At 35.8% G+C, this 25,953-nt stretch overlaps 2 protein-coding genes across 5 annotated transcripts in view; one reads left to right on the top strand and one right to left on the bottom strand.

Moving 5' to 3' along the window:
* LOC110371436 (uncharacterized protein) overlaps positions 1-16,623 on the bottom strand; it is a 64,217-nt gene extending 47,594 nt beyond the window's left edge. For all 4 annotated transcript variants that reach the window (XR_007512368.2, XR_007512369.2, XM_049851836.2 and 1 more), the window contains exons 1-2: positions 14,556-16,623; positions 2,867-2,940 (exon numbers count right to left, since the gene is read on the bottom strand). Coding sequence is in view for 2 of the 4 variants with exons in the window: in XM_049851836.2 (XP_049707793.2) it covers positions 2,867-2,940; positions 14,556-16,314 (1,833 nt within the window). In the remaining 2 variants the exon portion in view is untranslated. The remainder of the gene's footprint in view (positions 1-2,866; positions 2,941-14,555) is intronic.
* Positions 16,624-17,156: 533 nt separating this feature from the next.
* LOC110371462 (WD repeat-containing protein 43) lies at positions 17,157-25,913 on the top strand. Its single transcript, XM_021327733.3, has 11 exons — positions 17,157-17,366; positions 18,009-18,335; positions 18,798-18,964; positions 19,678-19,944; positions 20,463-20,613; positions 21,080-21,259; positions 21,695-21,816; positions 22,336-22,464; positions 23,232-23,354; positions 24,019-24,134; positions 25,760-25,913. The coding sequence occupies exons 1-11, from the start codon at positions 17,193-17,195 to the stop codon at positions 25,879-25,881; spliced, it is 1,878 nt and encodes a 625-aa protein (XP_021183408.3). The 5' UTR covers positions 17,157-17,192; the 3' UTR covers positions 25,882-25,913.
* The last annotated feature ends 40 nt before the right edge of the window (positions 25,914-25,953 follow it).

Raw genomic sequence — 25,953 nt, 5'->3', positions numbered from 1 at the left:
AAATCTTAATCGGCCGTAATCTATTACAAGGTAAGCCAATCTGTTATTTTATTTCTTGCAGACGATCTAATATAAGACCTTTTCGTAACATGTATTTCTATTTTTATGATACCTTTTCCCAAAGATCCGTAAACCTGTATTTATTGGGGACCATAAATTTTCATAATACCTGTAGAACGAGACGAAAAAGACGCTAAAAAGGCGCGAAAGCTGTTCTGATTTCGTATTCGGACATCTATTGCTTTTTAAAAGGTAACACTTTATTGTTTTTATAGACTCTAGCTTCTGCTTTTATGATGTGAATCAAATATAGCTTGGATCAATTAAGAAAACAACGTTTATGGAGTCTATGATAGTAGCCGTAATAGGTTAGTTTTATCATCCATTATGGCGGCTTACAAATCCTTTTATACATCTAGAACAAACCTACTTTTTATTCAGATATTATTCTAACAGTCACACCTTGATCATGTGTATTATAGTAAATATTTGAAAAATATATCTATCACCATGTCAGTAAAATGGCTACCATAAGCCTTAAAATCATCGGACAACCGGGGACCACAGACCGCCAATAAATTGCCCATCGATTTTATGTTGGCAGAAATAGACTGCAGTTTTAGAAGTGTGGTAGCACTGATAGCTTTACGCAGGCTAAATATTGCGGCTTCATATGCTAATAGAGTTTTTGCTAAAATAGTCGAATGATATTCATTGTGCATTAGTTTAGTTATGTCAAAATAATAAGTGTTTCAACTAAATCAGTTTGTGAAATACCTGGTCCAAAAAGCAAACCAGTCTAAGGCGTATTGGGTTGCCCAGGCAACTGAGTTGTGGAGGTCAGAAAGGCAGTAGCTCTATGTAAAACACTGATACTCAGCTGCATCCAGTTAGACTGAAATCCGATCCCAATGTATAGTTGGGAAAAGGCCAGTCAGATAATGACTTGGCCCAAAATATCCTTACCAAATAGAGAAAAAATAAATTTAAAAAAAACTTAGTGTAACACACTGGCCGTACTAAGCTGAAAAATGTCCGTGTCAATTTACTAGAAAATAATTTAAAACTGCATATTAATATGGGCCCTAACCCTGGCATACTCCATAGTTGACCCTCTTTCAACCACATCTTACCACAGTACCTACATTCATTAACTAAAGAAAAATAAATCCACTCATATTTGCGATTAATCTCCTAACATCAACAAACATTGACATACATCGTTCTAAATCTTCAATAGTCGTTCCTAACCTTGATTACAAAAATAGAGCAAAACGTTTAGAGATCAAAAGAGATTTTATTCGAAAACTGTTGAAGCTGAATTCGATGCGCGATTCATTCTTGACTAATCTGGTGGGATATAGTAAATGTCCTTGGGAGTTGGCATCTATAATTAAAAGGGAATTAGGGATTAGTAAGTAAGTAGGAGTATTATTTCAATTGCTTATATCACCAACTTAACAAAAATGGGCTAACGTATCTAAAACACGCTATCCTGTTGGTGAAAGAAGCACTGAATTTTTGTGATTCCGGAAAGGATAAAAACAAAACGTGTTTTTGGTATTTTTGGTAGTTTGTATCTTTGCTTTATAGATGCTAGATGGAAATACTGTTTACTTACCAAAAACACGTGTTTAGGATTTGCTAGGATTTTCTAACATCAAGAAAGGCTAGGAGTAACAATAGCAAAGGATACTTTTTCAGTCAGTTACAAAAGGAAGAGATTTTTGCGTTATCTATGTCAAAATATTCAACCAACAAGATTGTTGATAACTGTATTGTATAACTAGTATAAATATGTATAAAAGAATTATTACCATACTATTCATATCAACAAGTATCAACATTTCAAACTGGTTCTAATTACGAAACTACAATATTAACATTCTTAATAATACGACTTCCTGGAATAACGTGTGACATTAAGATTGTAATAAGAACAAGAAAGTAATATATTGTTACCGAAATAATAGTGTTACTAACCCAAAAAAACTACTACACATACATAATTTTTGACGAAAAGAGGTCAGCGTAAGGTAAACTTTTTTGTAACGTGCACCGAAAATAATTTGAAATAGTGCCAAAAATAACCAAGGTCCATTAAAATAGAACTACCAAAAACTCATTTTAACTTTGCCAACCTTAATTTAGATATTTCGCTAACATTTTTAGGGCAAAATGGAAGCCCAATTAAAGATTAGAATATATTTGCAAATTGCATACTTATAAAATGTGGAACGCATATGATAGGTCAGCAACCCTGTATAAAGATATCGCGAACAGACCAACACGTGGCTATAATAAAGCATTTACATAATGTCGGCCATGACAGATAGCCGGATGACGGTTAAACAAATCAATAATTAACAGCTTCACAAATCAGCTTCAATTTTATTTATTTATAATACTTTTTGCACAAATAGTACAATGGCGGACTTAACGCCTTAAGCGTTTTCTCCTAGATTTTAATGCAATTTAAACGCAGTCATTTCAACATAGACAATTTTATTTTTTTGGTCCCCCATGGTGTATTTAAGAAAGTCGGGAGATTCAAAACTAATCGTGAATTATCAAAACAATCCCAATTTGTTTCCAAAAAAAGTGAAAAGCGTACTATTCTATCCTTCTTTCCCAATAGAATGATTATAATATTTTACTGTACTTTTCCCTTATAAGTATAATTTTGACACATTATCTATAGTCATCCATACCGAGATAGCTACCAGTCTTTAAGACAGAATAGAACAATTTTAGCCGTCTAAACCCAATGATCCTACATGACGTGTAATTGAAAGTACATACAAATATTACATCTAAACACTAAATACGATAAATATATACTAAAACAGATATAATTGATACATACCGGAGTTCTCCTAGATAGGAGCGTGCCAACGGGACTCGGTATCTTGGTGGGCGTCCCCGCATGCGGGCTGCGGCCTGTCAACAAACATAGGACATAATTTAGTCAAGTATTTACTGATATTGATGAAAGGAATGTTTTTACATTTACGCCTGATGATAAAGGTGATAATTAAAAGCAATTTATAGAAGCCAGAAAGCAACGTTACCTCAGAACTTGAGTAAGAAAAAATACCAAAATATATTAGGGATATATAAAATTGGAGAACTTAAGCAGCATTTTAGAATCTTACAAAAGTTGATTTAACTTCAGCTAAACCATCATGAACAGCAATACTTCCTAAATCTGAACTCTTCAAATGTTGCTTTCTATTTTCCAAAATACGTAGGTCAGATGAAATCTAAATCTTATGCTACTGCTCCACCTGCGTCTTAACGCGTTAAATTTTGGCATTACGCAGATGTGGCCAACGTTTTAATGGCAATTTATACAAATGGCATTATGAATAGCATTAAACGTTAAGCGATAACTCGGGTGTCGGTTTTTTGGACACATCAAAGGGTTTTAGTGCGTAGCTTAGAGCGCTAAGTGATGTTGGCTACATTAATGCCATCTCATTGCACGCATGTAAGGACGAGTGTAGATACTTTGTTTAAATTGTAACTGCATTTTACGAGCACTATAATGGAATGGTCAAATGAGAAAGCTTTAGTTTTTAGAATTATTTTGTGTGTCTGAGTTTAACCTCTTTAATGTGTGTTAACGCGTTACTTCATGAGGGATTAACTCTTTGCGTAAGTGTAGCCAACACGCATTTTTAATGCAATAAGTAACGTGTAGTTGGCCATTGACATTAACGTTAACGCTAACGCAGGTGGAGCAGGAGCATTACTATAAGGCATCAAGATAAATTTCGAAAGACTTTGCGACCACGACTATACTAAAACCCCACATTTTTTACAAGAAGAAGAAGTTGCTACAATCCCAAGTTATTGGCAGATTAATGTTCAGCTTAAAACTAACTTATTTAACTAGAAGTTCGTTTTGTTCTGTAAGTTATTTACTTCGTAGGAAACTCTAAGCCTTGATATCAAAGGGAACTATATTTTTTGTCACCAAAATTTATATTTGTCATCAAGTTGTATCACCTAATAAATAGATCTATCGCCACGAAATATTTTCGTTCTCAGATAAACAAAGAGTGTTCCCAGGTATGAATTACCAAATTATTGTTAGTATAATGTGTAAAATATGAGATGGATTACCAATAAAATTGAAGTGCATTACATGAATATAAACTTCGTTCTTATAATAATAGTTTTATTACTTAAATAATAGCTTGGTGCTCAGAATGGTAGATCTGTCACCAAATAAATCGATTAATCGATCCCTAGACTGCGACTCCTTTTTATTTGTTATTTTGTAACCAATACAGTAGTTACATTTTATTTTGTTCAGTTATGAAAATCATGTATTCGTTACCAATTTAATACATCAGTTTATAATTTTAATGAAAATATGTTCAAAGGGAAGAGCAAGGGAAGGGAGACAAATTGGTGCGTTTCGGGACTCAAAGAATGGGTTGTAGGTTGGTTGTACGATGCGCGGCGCGGGCAGCGAGATGCAAGATTACGTTCATTGTTGTGGGTGCATTTTATTAGCCCCCCACCGGAAGCAAAAAATTTACTTATCGGCCAGAAAAGAAAAAGGGGGTGGGGGTGATATTTTTAACAATAAATATTGATTATTTTGACTTTAATTAAGTGTTTTATTTACTATTCAGCTAGAAATTTAATTTAAATTAATTTATACTACCTGTGGAAATTAAGACCCTTGGGGGAGGCACATGGCCAGTTAAGTAGTAGACTCTTTTGCTTCAAAGGATGAAGACGACTACCCTACATTTTTAGACCTTCATGAAATTTTCTACTGAAATAATATATGATTTATTGGTGATCTCTTTAAATTAGTTTGCTTAAATACTATTAGGACAAACCTATTATAATACATACAAAACCATTTATTTGGTACTTGACCCCATATCTCCATGATTTTCGGTAATTTATTGTGGAATTGATTTTATACTGTTTGGTGATACATTTTGGTGACAAATCTACTATTTTGAGGGCAAACCCTATTATTTAAGAAACACAAAATGAATTAAATTGGTGACAGCTTAAATCATACCCGATATCAAATACTTAAGACAGTCTATTAAATGTTCGAAGCTTGTTTGCATCTTTGAAGCTGGGCTTTGAGTAAAATAGTTTTTGCGTAGGAAGGTATATTTTCAGTTGGAAAGCTGAAAAGTTTAGCGGGAGTTCAAATTGATTGTCTCTTGGTCTAGAAATCTCATTTTATTCATGATGCTTTGGATCTAACTGGATGCAGGCAATTCAGAGCTTTACAGTTTTCAGTGGAACTCCTCCTATCTAACTTCCACAACCCAGTTCAGTTACTTCGCAAAACTTGACCCACGACAGCGGCAGAAATATACAAAATCCTAAAGTAGATCCACAAGCTATTCCGAAGATTTTTGAGCTCATGTTATTATTTTCCTTTGTAATTATCGAAGTGACCAGACATTAAACCATCTACATAAACGAAATTACCTCCTAAATATGTCGAGAAACACAAATATTGCATCATTATGGCACCATGCGACCTTAGCGTGCTATATTACCATAACGACATTGAATATAATTTTTCTGCCACTCCAAACTTGTTTAGTGCGGATTCGGAACATGCCAGCATAAATATAAGCTTTTCACCTTTTATAAGTTTTTAAAAATATGAGTACTACTATCCAGTATATCGTTCGAAAGTTTATACGGGTACTATTGCCCGAATTTTATGTATTTATGCACATCGTGTTGGTTTAGCACTTAGGGAAATTGCAGTTTTATTTTATTCAGTTAGTTTTATATTTAACATTGGATCCAAAGTTCCAGGGATTTCCTCCTTCAAAAAACCTCAATTTTTCGTCGTCAAGGCGAAAAACTACCACTGCTATGCAAAACACCTCCAGACTGTTTGCCCATAATCACCGCGCTTGGCATGCGTGCAGGTGAGCGCAGTGTGATTTAGTTTTAGCTTCGAAGATGCCATAATTTTTACCTATGTTGTAATTAATGTCAGACTACAGAAAAATATTTACATACAGGAACTGTGATGAGAATTTCTCATGAACATCGTAAGATCTAATTCAAAATCGCAAATGTGCCAAAACCCAACCTACACGTGTACGAGTATGTGGGAACATAACAATAACATTTAGGATAGGTCACTACTTACATAGTTTATTTGCACTGAAAATTAATATTATTGTCAGTAAACGGAAGAATATATTTCGAAATTTCAAAAAATCTAAACTGCAGATCTCTGAAAAGTCGTTTTTGAACACAAACTCCGTAACGTCTTAATTAAAAAAATATATGTACCTACTTCAATGAGACCATTGCTAGTTGATCTGAGATTGCTAAGGACTTTGTGCGAAACTATTGCGAAAATGTGTCTATCAGTTATTATATTGAAAAAAAAAAATGCAAAGAAACCTTAATCTTTGCATCAATATAAAGATTAAAAACTACACATATTAATATCTACTTTAGTTTAACAAATATCGGTAAAGCATGTAATACCTAGTAACAGCATAAGACGCCGTGTGATCATAGTTCTCATATTACCATACTGACCGTGAGGCAAGTTGACTCAAGTTATGTGGGCCGAAGTTAATTCATTATGCAAATCTTATTGTTTTTTATCAATATTGTTGTTCAAGACGTCCTATGTGTGTACCTACTTCACGTTGATTCAAGGTTATATTTCAACTTAAATATAGAATAGAATATTTTGACGGAAAAGTGACTGGTGAAACATCCGCAAACTCAAGAGGTGCTCTTAATGAATGAAATGAAAAAGATAAAAAAAACACGATCTCGAATAAATACAACACTCGTTCCACGCTCTTCATAGCGAGCTATTGAAAAGTGGAGTCCTTGCGTCCTCGAGTTTCTTTTTTGTACAAAATCAGGACATTACAGGAGTATTAATAAAAACTTCGACTTTGTTCTAGACTTTCCGAAGTGTCCATTACATGACACGCAAGGAATTTGGGATAACAAACCCCTATTTTAAGACTTTTCAAGAGGCAAAAGCTGTTTTACAAGAACTGCATCTTGTAAAATAACTATCGCCGCGCCGCTCCAAAGTTGGCTACAGAGGCTAGACAAAATATTTGAACAAAACTCTGTATGTATGCGTGACGCCAAATGGCTGATTTCTGGCAAGTAACATTAATTTGACAAGAACATTACAACTCATTTGACGAAGGGATACATTTGGTCTCTCACTATAAAGAAAGATTAAAATTCGTACAGGGCATACATTAAAAGAAACAAAGGAAGTTCAAAACTGACCCAGGAACCAAAGACACACAACTGCATATAAATACTACATTTAACATAACTTGACACAGGAGCACACACCATTAAGTAATGACCTAACGGTGACAGACACTTTAATGGTGCATTTCCTTAAGACAACACTTATGAGTTCCTTGGAAACCATTTATGTAAGTATTCATATGTAGGAATAACTGGTATACTATAAAGAAAAGTGTATTTTAAAGATAACTCTAAAAGTCAAAGATAAAAGGTGAAAGTTATAGACCCTAATTACGTGTAATAAATATAAAACGTAATATTTTTGACGAGGACTTTCAAAAACAGTTAAAATTGGGTGAATAGTATTAGTTCCATATCTTTTTGAAAAGGACAAAAGCCACGCTTATCATTTTGAGAGAAAATGGTGCTCAAAAACCATGTATTACACAAATACATAGAATATTTTCAAAAAATCATACTTTACGGTATGGCTTCGACCTCTTTCTTGATAACTACTTTAAAGTGCACTTCAAAAGAAGAAAAAAGAAGCCTTTCCCGCCAATATTAGTTTAAAAATGGCCGCCGCGTCTGTCACAAGAATCAAAGATGGCGGCGGCCATCACGTAACTGAATCAACTCGTGCAATAAGTCGACCTTGCACCTTTTACTGAAATGTTTTAAGTGCTGAAAAGCTTTTACTTGGGTAGTACAGTTTTTGTGACGGAATTGAATTTTCTAGTAGAGAATAGTTTGTATGAATTTCTGAACGAGTAACTGTTGTTACATAGACAGGTAGACAGGTATGCTCTATCTCTCCGTCGATTTTGAAAAAAAAAATAGGTTTTTGTAATGTATTTACGTATGTATATGTAAACTTAAACAATATGCGATCTTTTAAGCAAATCTTTGGAACTTTTTTCAGAAATAAATGCTTATTATGTTATTTTGTTCGTTTACAGTTAAATATTGTAAAGAGAACTACAGCAGTAAGGTTTCAAACCATACAACTTATGTATTCATGTGTTTAAGAAACAGACAAAAGCGGTATAGAAGAAAAACATTTTCTTTCTCACAATTACATTCAAGGTTTCTATTATTTACCATCAAATATCAATCAAAGCTTATTCATAGCTAGTCCAGCTGTTACCGAGTTTATCGCGCACAAACAAACTGCCGTCAAAAGTTCAAACAGATGCGTACAAAGAATCATAAACACTTCAATACGCTTTGAAGTTTATTATTTTATTACAATGTGAAGTATTAATATTTTAATATTTCGTGAAAAGACTGTAAAATCTTTACGAATATAATGAAAGTAATATTAGCTCTGTGAAACGGTTTAACTGTAAAACTGACTAACCAATTTTGATTGTAAATTAGCATGTGCAAGCTATTCCCCCGCTGAAAAATTACTTGAAATTTTATTCTGGTTTTTATACTCGGGTATAGTTATCGGCACGGATAATGAGCTCTCGGCGGAAGAGTGGGGATCGCTTTGCGCACTGTACACTTAAGGCAATAAACCAATAAATCACTTCTGCGCAGGTGAAGGTCAGGTCTCAATATCCTTGGCGAAGACTATATTAGTTCACAGAAGCAAACATTCACATACCCAAAGTCATCCTCCGAGTCTTTTTTTCCCAAACTAAGTTGGGGTCGGCTTCCAGTCTAACCGGATGTAGCTGAGTACCAGTGCTTTACAAGGAGCGACTGCCTATCTGACCTCCTCAACCAAGTTACCCGGGCAACCCAATACCCCTTGGTTAGACTGGTGTCAGACTTACTGGCTTCTGACTACCCGTAACGACTGCCAAGGATGTTCAATGACAGCCGGGACCTACAGTTTAACGTGCCATCCGAAACACAGTCATTGGCGTCTAAGATATACTTAGAAAGTACATACAAACTTAGAAAAGTTGCATTGGTACTTGCCTGACCTGGAATCGAACCCGCGCCCTCATACTCGAGAGGTTGGTTCTTTGCCCACTAGGCCACCACGACCGCCCAAAGTAAATGCTTTTATTTCAAATGGACCTTTGCAGGCTCCTATGAAACATCACACTAGTTACACGGTTCCAAAAAGTTGGTCCATAGAGAAGAGCCGGCAAGAAACTCCATAGACACTCTTTTTTTTTAAGTATTATGTTCACAAACATTTAAGTATCTTCTATACATTCATATTTTTCTCGTTTTATAACATTAGGGAGATAAAAATACAGCTGTCTTTTTAACTTCCATAAAATTACGATCCTGATTATGTTTAACTACAAAAATACTTTAAAATAAAAGTTTAAAAACCTTTTCTAGCTGTCTAGAAAATGCTAAAACCATGTTAAAAATGTAAATATGACCTAGAGCGTTGAACCTACGTGAACTGAGGGCGTCAAGCAATCAATGGTCATTTCTGTCACCATTTAGTTCCAATGACCTTAATATAGTTTTATGGTGGGCATAGTTCCTTTAGTTATTTTCTATATCTGATATTGCGGACTATCCTTAATCCTAATTGATAATGGACGAAGTATGTATACCGAAAATAAGTGCATCCCGTTTTCACAACAATACGAGTGTACCGATTTAAGCATGTTTCTATAAATCTTTTGCTTATTAAATTAAGTAGATTTTTGACTTTCCGTCCGAGGTTTTTATTAAAATAATATATACCAATCTTTTATAGTTTACTGTACTTTATAGGTAATAATAAGACTTCATATGGAAATAGACTACATAATTTGTAGTCAGAAATTGGATGCGTCAAAACTGAAGACCGACCGATATGTCACACTTTAGAAGTACCTATTTCTAACAGTAAACTAACATTAAATACACCCGTAATAAAGTTAAATAATTCGTTCAAGATGCGGGTGAAATCGCAAACAACAGTTACTGTCACATATGTACGCCAAATGATGTTATTTCAGTAAAATGCACGACAATTGGAGCGGGAAAATAAGCAGGTGTGCACTATGGCACGCTATTTCCGGAACAAGTGCTGTCCTTTGTGTTTTAAAAATAGAATCCATACTCTTTTGTTAGGACAGTTAGGACTTGTCTATGGTGTGTTAAAAAGATTGAAGACTTTTATTTTTTTATTCGAATTAAGAACATGTTTATTCGATTCTTCGATACTTTTAAACGACTTCCCAAAAAGGAAGGGGTCGATGTCTTTATAAAATTGCGACTATGTAAAAAATATTCAATAAGGTGGAATGGATTCTTTAGTATTCAGCTAATTTAGATATAGGATAATACCTAATTAAGAAACCGGCCAAGTGCGAGTCGGACTCGCGTACGAAGGGTTCCGTACCAATATTTATAAAAATCACGTTTCTTGTATGGGAGCCCCCAAAAATATTTATTTTATTCTAATTTTCAGTATTTGTTGTTATAGCAGCAACAGAAATACATCATCTGTGAAAATTTCAGATCTCTAACTATCACGGTTCATGAGATACAGCCTGGTGACAGACGGACGGACGGACAGAGGAGCGAAACAATAGGGTCCCGTTTTACCCTTTGGGTACGGAACCCTAAAAATAAATATCACTATTACTATAAGAATCTGTTTTAGCTCTACTATCGCCCTTACTAACTGGAAACCTTTAGGTCATAAGTACCAGTCATTGCCCATCGTAAACTCAGGCGCACGGTGAACACAAACTCATAAATATTTCAATACTCGTACAAAAGGGAAACGAACTGGGAGGTATGTGATTGTTGACAACTTACAATATTACTTGTAAGTGCTTTTAGAAATAACAATAGAAAAAAGTAGCCTTCTTTTCGTGCTTTCTGAGTTCTGTTGGTTACTTTTAGCTTTTGGAAATTATCTAAAAATATTTCTTTCGCGCTTCATGGACGATATAAACTAAACCGGTTCTGGTTTATTTTTAATGCCTTAAAATCAGTGCTTTGCAAGAGTCGCGCGTTTGCAAGAAAAATATGCCAAACTACTTAAGCATCATAATAATTTGTTCAACTGACGCTTGAATTTTCATATCCCTTTAAATTCTTTTAAATTAAAATAAATATCTAATTGAGGTTTATGATCAAATAAGTTTAATGTAACAAAGCATTCTTTCGTTGTTGTTAATATAAAGATATAGCATTCGCTAATTCAGTGTACATGCACTTTTAAATAAGTTAATACGATTCGGTTAAACGAATAGTTCAAGAGAATATAAACACTGTCGGTTATTTTAAAACAAAATCATCTTTTATCTAAACGACAACAAACTTCAGTGTAAATAGGTCAGTTAAACAACAAATTATATAATTATCTACAAATTAGCAGTAGGCAGTAATGTAATGATAATATTTGTAAATGTTATTGTTTATATTTAACTGTTTATACTTTTACTAAATAAATAGCCTTTGTTCCATTATCCCGATAACCAATTGGTAAATATTTCTTTTTTACATTACTTCTTTATGTTAAGTTTTTAGGACTTTTTAAATATTTTGTTCGAAAGGGTTACCCGCGACTGGTACACAAAGGACTTATGGTGAGTGGAAAAAGTTTTAGTCAGTAAGAGTCTGAAACCCCCTCACACTGCACCCACTGTGGAAGAGGTCATTCAATGAGTTCCCACCAAAAATTGGTATGTTTTATCCAGATCCAGTATTTAACCGTGCCAAATAAACAATAACAATACAGAAACAAAAAGAAAGACTATGTATGCTATAAGAAATTCTCTTCATTATGGTGAAAAGCTTATCTAAGCGATTATATTAGATTAGACAAACGACGTAGTTTTTAATACTTTTTCTCATAAGACTTGGTTTTTACATAGAAACGGCAGTTTAGAGCAAAATAACCATCGTAATAGCTCTTTCTAGTATACTTTCTACGTTTTGTAAAAACGTTATAATTTACGGCCTAGAAAAACATTTAATAGGCTGAAATCGCTAAGTAAAAGTGTGTCTACTTTTGAATGCCTAACAATTGGTACTTGGTAAGCGAATATAATGTCTTTTTAAATTCGATTTTGCAATTCCACTATCGAAGAATAAATATAGCTATGAAACTTAATTTAATTCATCGATTTCAAACTCTCTACAAAATATTCTACATTAATCCAGAATTATAACCCCTCGGCCCAAAAAAATCTTTCTTTTGCATCATTTCCTTAGTCTTTATTAAATAAGCACTCTCTGTAGTTTATATGGAAAAAAAAGTCTGAACTGGTTTAAACCGTTTTTGGCAAAGTTTAAAACCAAAGGTTATGAATTACCCGGGTAACTGGGTTGAGGAGATCAAATAGACAGTCACTCCATGCAAAACACTGGTATTCAGCTGCATCTGACAAAGACTAGGCATATGAAAGGCTTATGTACTAATAGACAGTTGTCCACATACGTGGTTACTTTACGACAGCAATCAGTATTGATTACAAATCATAGGCTTAATGGCATATTGCAAGGCAGCAACTGATCGCCTTTTGACGTGTCGTAAGCGGTCGTTGATGAAGCAAAGCGACATTTAGATAGATTATAGGCCTACCTATATGTAAACTGGACATAAGCAATCGCCGAATGAAGATAGCTTGCATTTTACATGGAAACAATCAGAATTATATTGCAAGATTTTGTCAAATGATGCACCCAAGGACAGACCTTTTTGACAATAATTGATGTTCGTTCTTTGGATGATTTAAAAGTAAATGATTCTTTCTATCTTTCCAGCTTTGCTCAAGTTGCGTATGTAAACTTAAGCCATGAATCATTTTACTTAGTGTTAAATTAAGCGCATAAAAATCCCGCTTTCGAATTCATTCAGTAGTTAGTCGGCAAACAAATAATTTGTAGTGATTGCATACATACTACATAGTGATCGTTCGTCTTTGTGACATGTCGTAAGCACAATTAATACGGTACATAGCGTCATTTGACTAGATTAATGATAGGATTGCTCAATCGGAATCAGGTAGGTTCCTACCTGTAGTTGTTGATCAACAATACATATTATTATGTACATAGGTATAACACATAGATATATAATGAATTACGTGTTCGCTACGGGTTAAAAAGCACTATATATTTGGGTAAAATGTCGTGACTATTTATAAAGGTTAAGGAAGACATATCAAGGAAACCCAGACCAAAATCTGAAGTCTTAAATCACTAAAGCCAATTGAGCAAGCGTGGTGATTAACGCTCAATCCTTTTCCGTGGAAGAGGAGGCCTAAGCCTAGCAGTGGGACGATAAAAATGCTGATGATGATGACTACTTTTGATACAGCGCTAATCATTGAGGGAACAATAGATTGATATGATGATGATGACAGGTATGATGACGTGCTGTGGGTTGTTCGAAAGAGATACCGCGGCCTTGGCACATAAAAGGCACACGACGGAACACAACGGTTTTTAGTCAGTAAGAGTCTGACACTCCATCGCCGCTGCTAACCCACAGAGGGGTTATGAATCATTTGACGATTTTCGACGTCGTTAAAAAAAAAAGGTATGATGACGTCAGACAAATAAGTATGGAAGAGGAACATATGCTGCACCCACTACACATATAATTGGTATAAGAGTAGCAGGATAATGACGACTTTTATCACAAAGAATGAAGTAATTATACCCGAAAGTAGGTAATTTTTGAAGAAAGTGTAAGGCACTACAAAATACTTAATAGGACTTTGATTTGTCCTTTTTTGAGAACTATATAGACGTGCAATTGTGTGAATTTTAAGGTCGTCTGTAGTTTAATAATCTCTGCAGTACTGGACTGATTCCAATAATTCTTGGTATTAACGGAAAGCTACCAGAATGCCAAAGATATACAATTTTATATAGCAAACTGAAGACTCTCTTGATCAGAATCTAATTGGTATATTCCTAAAGATGAGGGCAATTTTTGAAGCTTGGAGGTAAATTATTAGTTTCCTTAAAAAAACGCATGCATTGCTTAGTCATACAGATTTCACAGGAAACTCGAGCGTAATTTTCCTGTCCAATAAATAAATTTCGATTTATTTTGTTTTTATGGTGTGTAAGTAAATACCATCTTTCGATACTGATTAAGTAGCTACTCATACACTATCTCTAAACAATATAATATGCAATTTTTATCTGATAACAAATTCAGATACGCTATCCTTTCCGATGTTATACCTAAATGCGAAGGTTTGCTTGTTTATTTATTACGCTAAAAATCGGCTAAACCGATAGCCATTTTTGCTATGGAAATAAGTGAAACAGTCTATTTTTTATCGTTTACGGGATGCGGACGAAGTCGCGCAAGAAATCTCGTAGATAATTAAAATTAATTAATATCTATAATATCATCAAAAACTACTTACATTTGACAGCCAGCTGCCTCGGACTCAACGGAGGCCTATCATCAATAACAACATCCTCTTTAGTCAAACTATTAATGTTGTACTTCTTCACGCTCTCCGCCCAGTCCTGGATCCAGGTCTTATCCCCTTTGCAGCGGTTCAGGCTCAAGTACGACAGCTTCCCGACAACTTGCTCCGGTGTCATGTCCGAAGACACCCCACATTCCTCCCTCAAAGCTTTCTGAGCATTCTTCAATGCGGTACTCTCAAACTTAGCGTCCTCCAAACCTAACTTGTTACTGGGTAAGGACACTGGGACTGAGGATTCACGGGACAATCGATGGATGTAGTCGGTCTGGTCTATCTCAGACTTGGTCAAGCTACAGCGACGGAGCACAGGCTCTATCTTAGGAGGGATTCGAGAGCTAAGAACACCAGATGTTGTGACCGATGTAAAACTACCAACGTCTAGATCATCATGTTTAGGAGGTGACTTCGCAAAGGTCTTTTCAGTAATAGTTCTCACTCTATTCTTTATTTTTTCTAAATAGCTCCTCGTGGAATTAATTTGTTTGGACGTTTGAGCTGCTAAGTCATTCTCAGTTGGTGATTCATAACAGCATGAAATCTCTAAGACATTTTTGTCCTTAGAAACTTTTGGTATTTCAAATGATTGGTTTAGCAAAGGACTACGGAGACCAATATCTCTTCTTGGTTCTTTAGTTATTACTCTCTGAGGGTTGGGAAAGTCAAATACAAGCTCAGGATCACATTCACTGCCTTTTTTCTTGCTTTCATCAAGAGCATTTGATAGAGAAGGTGCACCGAAACTCCTGTCAATACTCATTCTAGCCTTTTGCTCCTCAGTATAGTTATCTCCTTCTATTGTGTATGTACCAGTTGAGGAGTTATCAGACTGAGCATCCACATCATCATCAATGTACAGCGGTTCTTTTGCAATACACTTCTTAAACAAGTCAGGAGTCTCAGAGGAAGCTCTACTTTTGCGAATCAGAGGACTTTTAGAGTGTTCTGGAGTGGACAACCCATTATCAGGTGTAAGGATATCTAATTCAGGACTGGATATGTCTGTCAGCATCACTCCCTCAGGACTCTGGTCAATGATATCAGCCATAGCATGCCTATTTATGTTCCCATAGCTAGGTGTTCTATGCACCTCTCTCACGTAAGAAGTACTCTTCAGTGGCAAGTTCAGGCCCTGACGAGAGGTAAAGTTATCACTCCTAGACATTATACTATCAACTATAGGACTCTTGGACGTGCGTTTTGGCAGGACATTGTCAGTGACAGGGGACTTACTATGTCTATTTGTAACAGGACTTGTTATGTGCGAAGCGTTTTGTGCTAATGGACTGTTCCGGAGCTTGACTGAGCCTGATAGGCCGCTGTCTTCCTGGTCTGAGGAAAAGTAGCCTTCCGAGTTGTACCCTTGAGCTTTGCGGGGGAGCTTCGCGCTCATCGGGGGCCGCTGCAGGGTCGGACTGGGTCTGTGGAGGCTCGCAGACATCGACTGGACTCTCTGGTGGCGAGCCTGCGATTTCTTCGCTAGCTCCTCAAGTTTCCGAGTGTCCACAGGCTTGGCCGCGCCGAAGTCGATGGTAAACGCCATCGGATGCGGTTTCGGAGTGCTGGGCTCGGATTTGTCATCGCGAACTGGCTCTTCGTCGATCTTCAAGCTATCCGACGAGGACTTGGAGATGGTCGCGTCCTGCCCGTCCGACAGGGGACTCGACACGTCCCCCTCAACACTAACACTCATGTTTTCAAGGTATCACGCAGAATAAAAGTGACATCATATTCACAATACGAATTCTATTCAGCTTTCACACATCACTTTAGAAAACGAATATCAAGGTAATCACACCACACAGCATTGAATTTTGAAATGATAAAAAGATACTTTCGAAAAGTGGAACGAGAGCGCAAAAACTAAAAAATATGAGCTCCACCTACAACATTCGCGAGCGTTTACGAACTATGAACGCGAAACTCGAAAGGCTCCGAATACGAATTCTCGACAATAATGTCAGACGTGACAGGTGCCAGTGACGTCCGATTCGACACTGCGATTGGCGATTGATTATTTTATTGATTTGGCAACACAAAGACATTGGGCAAGATCAGTGACCTTCTTTGTCAAGGAAGTGTTTTGAAATATCAACACAATAAGGTGTCATGGCTCCAAATCGTTATCATTTTCTATAGCTTTTTGACACTACAGGATATTGCGATAATTAATACAAGTCGATTAATGATCACGGCCAACTCTTTATTTAATTATTATAATTTTATGTAGAATATTATATTGCTAATTTAAATTACGAACGCATCTTATTTGTTTTTAGAGATGGTAGCACTGAAAACAACTGTCAAAATACGATACGTTGTACGCTTTATTTATTTATTTTCATTTTGTCAAAAAACCTATATCAGTGTAAGTAAACAAAAAATCCCTTTTTTAACTATAACATTACTAACAGATATAGCGAAAGTTATCCTCATTTTATTTCTGTTCCACTAAACAAACTGTTTTTCAAACGTTTTCTTGAATCAGAAACCTGTAGATCTCACGTGGTAAAAATTTCAAGTGGCACAGGAACGGAACGCCAGCTGTCAGTGCGGATTGCGGAATGAACCATGGCCGAGGCGGCGTTTTCCGAGGACGGAAAATATTATTCTGCTATTAGTCAGGATGGCAGACTGAGGATATGGGACACAGAAACTAACGTACTCAAACAGGAGTACACGCCAGACTTACATTTGACCTCACCGCCTTCGTGTTTGCAATGGATTTCAGCCTCCCAGTCAGCGGTAAGTACAACACGTGGTTTTTACGTATTATTTCGTCTACTTGCATTTTTCGCGGTATTTCATACACTCAAATATTCACATTTCCTCAATATTCCTGTTAAGACTGGTATAATTTACATATTTGGATGTTTCATTGTGAAATCATTTGTTTTGATAAACACTTGAAACTTTTTGAAAGTCGTTAGAGAACTCTTTTAATATTTACTAAGTTGTAAATAGTTAATAAAATCATCATATCGTATATTACTGCCACTTTTTGGTATGTCCTCAATAAGATAATAAAGATAAAATGTAAATATAACCTCAATACATATTTTGGACACATTATTTTAATAACCTTGATGGCCCCATTCATTCAGATATTGATTATTTTTATATGACACTAATATATGGGGGAATTGAGTCTGTCAGAAGCCTTAAATATGCCTTAACAACATAAACAAGTAGATATAATGTGGAATATGATCAAAACAGTAACAAAAAAGGTTAGCTTATAAAAAATAATCATGCCATCAAAATGTAAAATGTGCCCCAATCGATGTTTAACACTTAATGGCACAGTAGTCTGCAATATGTGGGCTAACATCAAATCCAAAAGACTTTTTTTGTATTTCATGTTTATTCTCAATGTTTTTGTTCCAGGCTACCCCTCAAAAAGGAGGAAAAAGAAAGAGTATATCGGAAGAAACACACTGCATAGCCCTCGGCACAACCAGTGGAAAGATTTTAATATATTCCGTAGCACAAGCTAAAGTAGAAACGGTTTTAAGTAACGAAAACACAAGTACGGCCATTAGTACGTTAGACTGGCACCGGAAGTACGGTCTATACAGTTGTAATAAGGAGAATAATGTGTGCGAGTGGGACTTGCACAGTTCGTTGATTAGATATAAGTATAATATTAATGTTGACAATAAGAATAAACATGGGAACTCTGTGTGCGCAATCAAAATTGTACCGCATAAACAGGTGAGTTGATATTTTATTAAATACCTATTTCACTGCAAAAATATTAAACCAATCTAAATTAAATTTGCCACACAGTTACTCTAGCTAGAGATTAAGAAAAACACCAGTGAATTACAAAAGTATGCTTAATACTTCTTGAGAGTAATTCCTCAAATCAAAATGACCCTCATATTGGAAATTTTCATACCACTTTATGGGTTAGTTGCTCAATTCAAAAACAACCAAACCATAACCAATGGTTTACTATTTATCCGGTGGTCAGAACTGAAATTTGACAACTGAAAATGGGTTGGTATCCTTGCAGTATAATGATACAAGTCATGATACGAGTTAAATCAAATATTTATTTGCTAGAATTTGGTACACAAGGTGTTAGAGTAAGATTATTACAGCATATTGTGCCATAACAAATGTATTCATACATAACAAACAATGTTGCTAAACCAATATTATATTTTTCAGAACACAACAGCCCGCTTCCTAGTAGCAGCGTCATACCAAGTGCGGCTCTGGCGCCTACACGACGGAGATGCAACGGTATTGAAGAACCTGGGACATAACGCGGCACCCACCGCTCTGCTGGCCATAGCCTCGTTGAACGATGTCTGCTGGCTCATTGAGGGTTCACAGTATGTAGAGATTTCGTTGTTTTAATTTTTGCATGTTTCTGGTTTTTTTGTTGTGTAAATATAGATTTAGTTTATTTTAAAATAATGTAACAATAGAAAGCCACATAATTTGTGAGTGTTCAAGGTTATGTTTTGTCCTGTTAACTTCTCTGAGGATACAATCTTTCATATTAATTAACTAAAAACGATAAATCTAAAAACATGTTAGTTATTCACAAATCTTTTGTCCATATTACAATAACGCACTTTACTCTATCCCCTTTGAACTAACACCAGAACACAAAGTATGGATGATATTGCTTTTTAGTGACATCAAATAAGTACATATCTATCGTCCCTTAGGTAACAATACCGCGTAAGCAAGCGTAAGTCAAAAATTGGTCTTAATATGACGTTTTATTTATTTATTTATTTAACAGTTTATGTACACACACAGAATACAGAGAAGAAGAAAAATAGAACAGATAGTACAAAGACACAGCGTATTTCATTATTTGTTTTATACTTCATTTCAGTAAAATTTATACCATAATTGAAACCTGATATATACCTATTGATGTTTTCAGTACACTTGTCGGCAGTATTTCGAAGATAATAATCTGTCCTGGAATCTTGTTAAATTTAACTTGCGCGGTATTGTTACCTAAGCGACGATATTGTACATTTTGTCTTAAAGTGGTACAGTAAAAAATATTCAATTGTCTCTCTTCCAGAAACGAGCGTCTCCTATCATTCTGGGATGTCACAATCACAGACGACCACGTGCCCCAGCTAAACGGTGATGAAACTCCTCACAAGAGACAGCGGAGGAAGTCCGTCTCCAAGCCGGTGACCACCACGGCTACGTACAACTTTGTGCTGGAAGATGCTCCCAGGATTGTCGATGTAGAGCTGAAGGTGGAAGCTGGGGCTACGAGGTTGAGCTTAGCGGCTGCTACTAGGAGCGGGGTTGTACATTATTATGGACATATGCTGAACGGGTAAGTTGGTGCTTGTCTTTTGTATGTAGTTCATTTTAGATACCAAGTCCTTAACCATTCATTTTTTGTTTTTGTGTTTGATAGCAAATCTAAAGTAATTGGGTAGATTTCATAATTTGGAAATCTAGAATGTACATAGGCCTAAGTATATAATGATGTATTTAAATTAAAATTTGTATATTATTTAAAAATACTTGCTATTGTTGTAAATGCGAAAGTCTTTCTGTAGCGCGTTACTCAAAACTACTGAAACAATTTAAGTGTTTAGTGCAATGATAGTCTATTTAGAGCTTTAGGTGAATTCTACTAGTAACGCGAAATTTAAATATTATCTTAGTTGATCTTATTTGATTAGTTAAAACATCATAAAACCTATTAGTATTTGAATTTCAGCCCAGTTTAAGCAGTCATCTTTATGATAGCTAAGTTTATTCTGACACTCAAAAATCCTGCTCAATCTACTCATACATCACACTACAAACCTTCTATTTACATAATTTACCCTCCAATTCTTACAGCTCATCAACAAAACCGATAAAGCCATCAGTAACAATACAAGTATCGAGTGGTGAGGCCAAACCGTTGCCACTGCAGTGCTGCCGGCTGCCTCCCACAGGGGATCTACTGTTAGGGTACTGGAACGGACCTGTGTTGACCTTTGAGAAAGTGGTAAGTTGCATTTGTAACTAGCTTTATGTTCAAAAAAATTAAAGCAGTTTTTCTCGAATAATTTTGCCATGATAATTATGTTTCTCATCATTTAACTTTGCTAGTCTGAACTTAACCAATGGATATCTCGCACAAGCACAGTAGTGTATTGTTTGTTCACTTTGAATATCAGAAAGTCACTAGAAATACTCCTAAGTTAGCGGTTGCAAAGGCTTTTAAGCAAAATTGTATTGCAGTAAATATAAAATGTCCCATTTCTTACACTTCCGAATTTACGTATATAAAGACAATGTGCATGTACGTTTACACATAAAAGTGTGACTCGCTTTCGTGAAATAACGTTTCTGTACCTATGTTTCTTATCATACTGAAACTTAACAAATTGATCATTTATTTATTTTTTTTACCTCCCATTTATGTCCCATAAGTATTTTTTATGTCCTAACCACAACTATCTATCCCACAGATACCCGACCTAAAATCTAAAACGCAGATCCTAATAAAAGGCGATACAAAAGAGTCTAAAAAGAAAAACAAGCAAACCAACGAGGTGAACAAAGTGCGCAGCGGACACGACGCGGCGCAAGTCACGTACGTCGAGCCGCTCGGCGGAGTCGCCAGGAAACGAGCCACGCCCGGGGATAAGGTTAGTGCAAATCTGTATTTGAGTTATATAACCCTTGATAGTTAGTTATATTTTGTGTAGGATTTAATTTTTATGAGGCATTGGGATATGGAGCCCATTATAGGAGGTTTTTTTTTAATAGTAGAAAATCCTTCTCCGTGTGAGAGGAGGCCTGTGCCCAGCAGTGGGACGATAAAAAGGCTGTAACAGTAACAGTAGAAAATAAACTCAATATCCGCTCCTTAAAAATTAAATAATATTGTTTTTGTCCTACTGTCAAATTGTTGTATTTTAAATCTATGGTATATGTATATTCTTTAATATTCTCTTTTCTTCCTATAAAAGTTTAGAAATAAAAATGAAAGAAAACAATGTACATTTACGAGTATAATTTGTGTTATTTTTAGAGAAAACTTAGCAGGTTATCTAATTTTGATTTATTAATACAATTCACAGATAGAAGTACCAATGGAGGCTCGTCTAGCGAACTTGTCGCTGGACATGCGCTCGCGCAAGTCCGCCGTCAGCCACAACCTCACCAAGCTGCTCATGCAGGGACTACACTCTAAGGATAAAAGGTAAACATTACATTTATATTTGAGGAATTCATTCTACATGAAATACTAGATATCTTTCAAAGAGTGGTAGGTGTTAATTGAAATATTACAATGTTAATTTCGTTTTTGTATAAAAAAGATAATTAAAATTGCAAAAATTAACAAAATATATGTAGAAAAATCATTTTATCTAATATCTAATTTAAAATCAAATGTCGGTCCTGCGCCTGATCGAGTTATGAGAGTGAAGGAATAGTGAGTGCACCGCAGTCCAAGCAAATGTGCCTGCACTATATATGTCCTGCACAGCTGGCTGATCTTCTCATATGAGAACTGCCGCCGTGACCGATAAACGGCTAGGAGGACATCATCATATATTTTTTTAGATAATCTTTAATCAAAACTTTTAATCAATAACATGAAATATGTTATTCCAGCATTATAATTAAGGACGTAGACAAACATCAACATATCCCATTTAGTTCTATTTTTGTGTACACTCAAAGTAACTAATAACATGTAAAATATCTCTATTTCCAGTATAATCCTCACAGTGCTACAGAAGGACGACCCGCAGATAGCTCTGCGTACAGTGAGCGGCCTCCCTGCGGACTACGTGCCGCAGCTGCTTGAACAACTCGCTGATATGGCTGCTAAGAAGACTAGCCAGTTCGTATACACTTGTATTTACTTCGTTCGTTACAGTTTTTTTATCGTCCCACTGCTGGGCACAGGCCTCCCCTCTCATACAGAGAAGGATTGAGCATTAATCTCTATATTTACTTACCTTATGATAAATATGAAATAAAATGATAAATAAATGCGATATTAGTCATCAAGGGAACCATTCGTTGTCTATCTATGATACAGACAAAAAATTAAGCCACGTTTACTGTGTGGAATGCTCCTAAAAGATTTATTTTCTTCTCGTTTAAAGTAGTAAGTATTTGTTGTTACAGTGGCAACAACAATACATTTAAATATCATCATCATTCCCTTGCACCAACGTCAAAAACATTATTCATTCACGTCAAATGACATTTGAACAAAAAGTCCTTTTACAGCTAACTGTTGTTAAAGAAAAGGGCTGGCAAGAAGAAATGGTGAATAAAAAAATTCCCAGCAACACAGCTGTCTATTATAATTTAATGATTAAATTATAGTATTATTATTACACAAAGTATCAGTTCTCACGGGATATCAGTATTTCCTCACAATTTAATGAATGTTATTATACATAAACCTATCTCCTGCATTACAAAAAACGCATGAAAATCGGTTGCGTAGTTTTGAAAATGTAAGCGTACAAAGGGACAGGGATTTTGGGACATAAAAAGCGATTTTGTACTATGTAGTGAAATTAGACATCAGAACCCTAAAAATACTTTAAAAAATATATATTTTTTAAATTTAAAATATGTTATTTTTCCCCACAGATGTGCGTCAGTATGCACATGGACGTCGGCGCTAGTTCGCAGTCACTCGGCGCTGCTGCTCGCGTCACTCGGCTCCAGAGCTAGCGAACATCTCACGCAGCTACTAGCTATATTCACGCATAGGTACGTGGTTATTTATATTTTTGTTCGCTAGAGAAGAGAATTAGGGAAGAAAATCTATCTATACCATTGTATTATAAAGCTGAAGAGTTTGTTTGTTTGCTTGAACGCGCTAATCTCAGGAGCTACTGGTCCGATTTGGACATTTATTTCAGTGTTAGATAGTTATTTATCGAGGAAGGCTATAGGCTACTTTTTATCCCGGTACGGGAAGTAGTTCCCACGGAATGCGGGTGAAACCGCTGGTAGAAGCTAGTATGAAATAATGATAAGCCTAACTGAGATTTACAGTCATACCAAATAGTCATAAATTATAATAAAATAAAATGACGAAATCATTAGGCATGGTTCATACCCACATCTATACTATTACTTTAATATTATAAAGAGGAAAACTTTGTTTGTTTGTAATGGAAAAAGTAAAAAACTACAGAACCTATTTTAAAAATTATGTCACCATTTCAAAGATACATTATCTGCGAATATAATAGGTCTATCGGTACGGGCAGAAGTTTCCACGAGACGCGGGTGAAACCACGGGAAAACAACTATATTATTATCTAAACAGAAATATTTTCTTACATTTTTCCTCCTAGTTTCTCTCACATAATCCTATTAAATGTAATCTTATCTATTTATCACATTGACTATATTTGTCTCTTTACAGACGTTCCCACCTCTGTCAGCTGCTGAACCTGAAGGGTCGACTGGACCTCACGATATCGCAGCGCAGTGCGGCCGACACCATGCAGGACGAACAACAACCAGTGCTCGATTATAATGGTAAGCACTTATATGCTTTAAAATGTATACAGCAGGGGCCCGATTCTCCTAAGTTAATCATGTCAAAATTGAATAGAAATCGAATCGCAATAGCAGTTTTAACCATATCGGGCATTCTGCTACTAATATAAGACCAATCGTATTCCAACGACATTCGATTGGTTTGCGATTGGTCTGCTATTTTGGTGATTTTGGTCTATACGGTAGTTTGCTCTACAATCATATTGCAATCGTAAATCATTTGCCGACAAAATGATTCATCATTGAATGACAGAAAAGGATAAAAACGTTTAAATCAAAGAAAAAATAGCGAAATGCCACATACCTACGCTTCAATCGTAATTGAGTCGTGATTGGTTCGCAGTCGAATTAAAAATTATGAGAAGCGGGCCCCAGGTTGTATTGTAAATATGATATACAGGCCATGAACAGCCGTGTGGTCTGTCACAAAGGTGTAAATAAGAACTATCCTAGTTCTGAGAGTAATATCTAACATAGACCTTACATAGACACAAAAACACTAAAAATAGCAACATCCGAATTTGTTGTAATGTAGTGATTACAGAAATTCATCAAAAATGTGCAATATGTGACGCGTATTTACCTTTCCGTGTTCAACTGGCGACCCGGTCTCGCGAAATCCACACGCTTTTGTTTTACTACGGAATCCTACGATCCCGTGTTCAATTCGCGTCAACTGAGCACGGTTTTGCGATAAAGTGGCGCTGGGTAAGGTTTTACAAAATCGTGTGCAGTTGAACTACTTAAACACTTTTTTGACTCGACTCTTAGACTGTTTGAGCCTTCAAAAGCGTGTTGAATCAGCGGTTTTATTCTATAGTAGACAGTAGGTTGTTATTAACTCAATATGATTTCAATGAAATATTACACACAATACAATTAATGAAACATTTATTATCAGCACAAAAATAACAAAACAAAAACACCAACAAGACAACTATTTTGTGGAACGTTCGTTTTGGTCTATGTTCACGGCGATATTGTGTGCACGTTTCTTTTTAACAGGACGGCCGGACTAAATTCTACCACTACCTACTGGGTAATTGTTTTTGATGCCGTCTCGAGATTATTTTTCGTGAACGTCATATTTTCTAATTATGCATGTATGAAACAATAGAGGAAGGAGTCTGCAAGCGCGCGAATCCCAACTTCGGACGCTCTCGCCTGCTTCGGCTCGCACGAATAATCCCGAACATTTACGAACGCGTTAAATCAGTACGGATTTGTTTCGAATAGACAGGTTAAAAAACCGTGTTCAATTCAATTACACACTGTTTTGTAAAACTTCTTTTAAAGTTGCTTGATCGCAAAACCGTGCTCAGATGACGCGAATTGAACACGGGATCGTAGGATTCCGTAGTAAAACAAAAGCGTGTGGATTTCGCGAGCTCGGCGTCGCCAGTTGAACACGGAAAGGGAAATACGCATATGTGACATCTTAAACTATCATGGTTCTTGATTATAGCTTTTTCCGGACACAGGGAAAACTCATATAAATGGGACCCTATTTAACTTTATATAGACAACTCTAGCCACATTAGAATAATTCTTTAAAAAATTATCTGCCCTAAAATAATTAGAAAAATTTGTGATATTCCTTTCAGACTCATCATCAGACGAGGAGCCGGAAGCGGAGGCGTTCCAGTCAGACAGTGACGCGTCCTGGGGAGACGACAAGTTCGAGTCAGAAGCCAGTGACGCAGAGTCTGATGGCGACGGAGATTGACAACATGTTAATAAATAATTGTTTCAATAAAACTGTTGTTTTTATTTATCTACTAGGAATTTGTTCTCTCAC

The sequence above is a fragment of the Helicoverpa armigera genome, chromosome 28 (genome assembly GCF_030705265.1).
Source record: "Helicoverpa armigera isolate CAAS_96S chromosome 28, ASM3070526v1, whole genome shotgun sequence".
In the NCBI taxonomy this organism is placed as follows: domain Eukaryota; kingdom Metazoa; phylum Arthropoda; class Insecta; order Lepidoptera; family Noctuidae; genus Helicoverpa; species Helicoverpa armigera.
The sequence above is the reverse complement of the archived record's forward strand: the minus strand, read 5'-3'. Positions and strand labels throughout refer to the sequence as shown.

Coding starts and splice junctions, on each gene's coding strand:
- LOC110371462 (XM_021327733.3), top strand. CDS start 17,193: ATGGCCGAGGCGGCGTTTTCCGAGGACGGAAAATATTATTCTGCTATT. Junction 18,336..18,797: donor AAATTGTACCGCATAAACAG/GTGAGTTGATAT, acceptor TATATTTTTCAG/AACACAACAGCCCGCTTCCT. Junction 21,260..21,694: donor GAGCCACGCCCGGGGATAAG/GTTAGTGCAAAT, acceptor TACAATTCACAG/ATAGAAGTACCAATGGAGGC.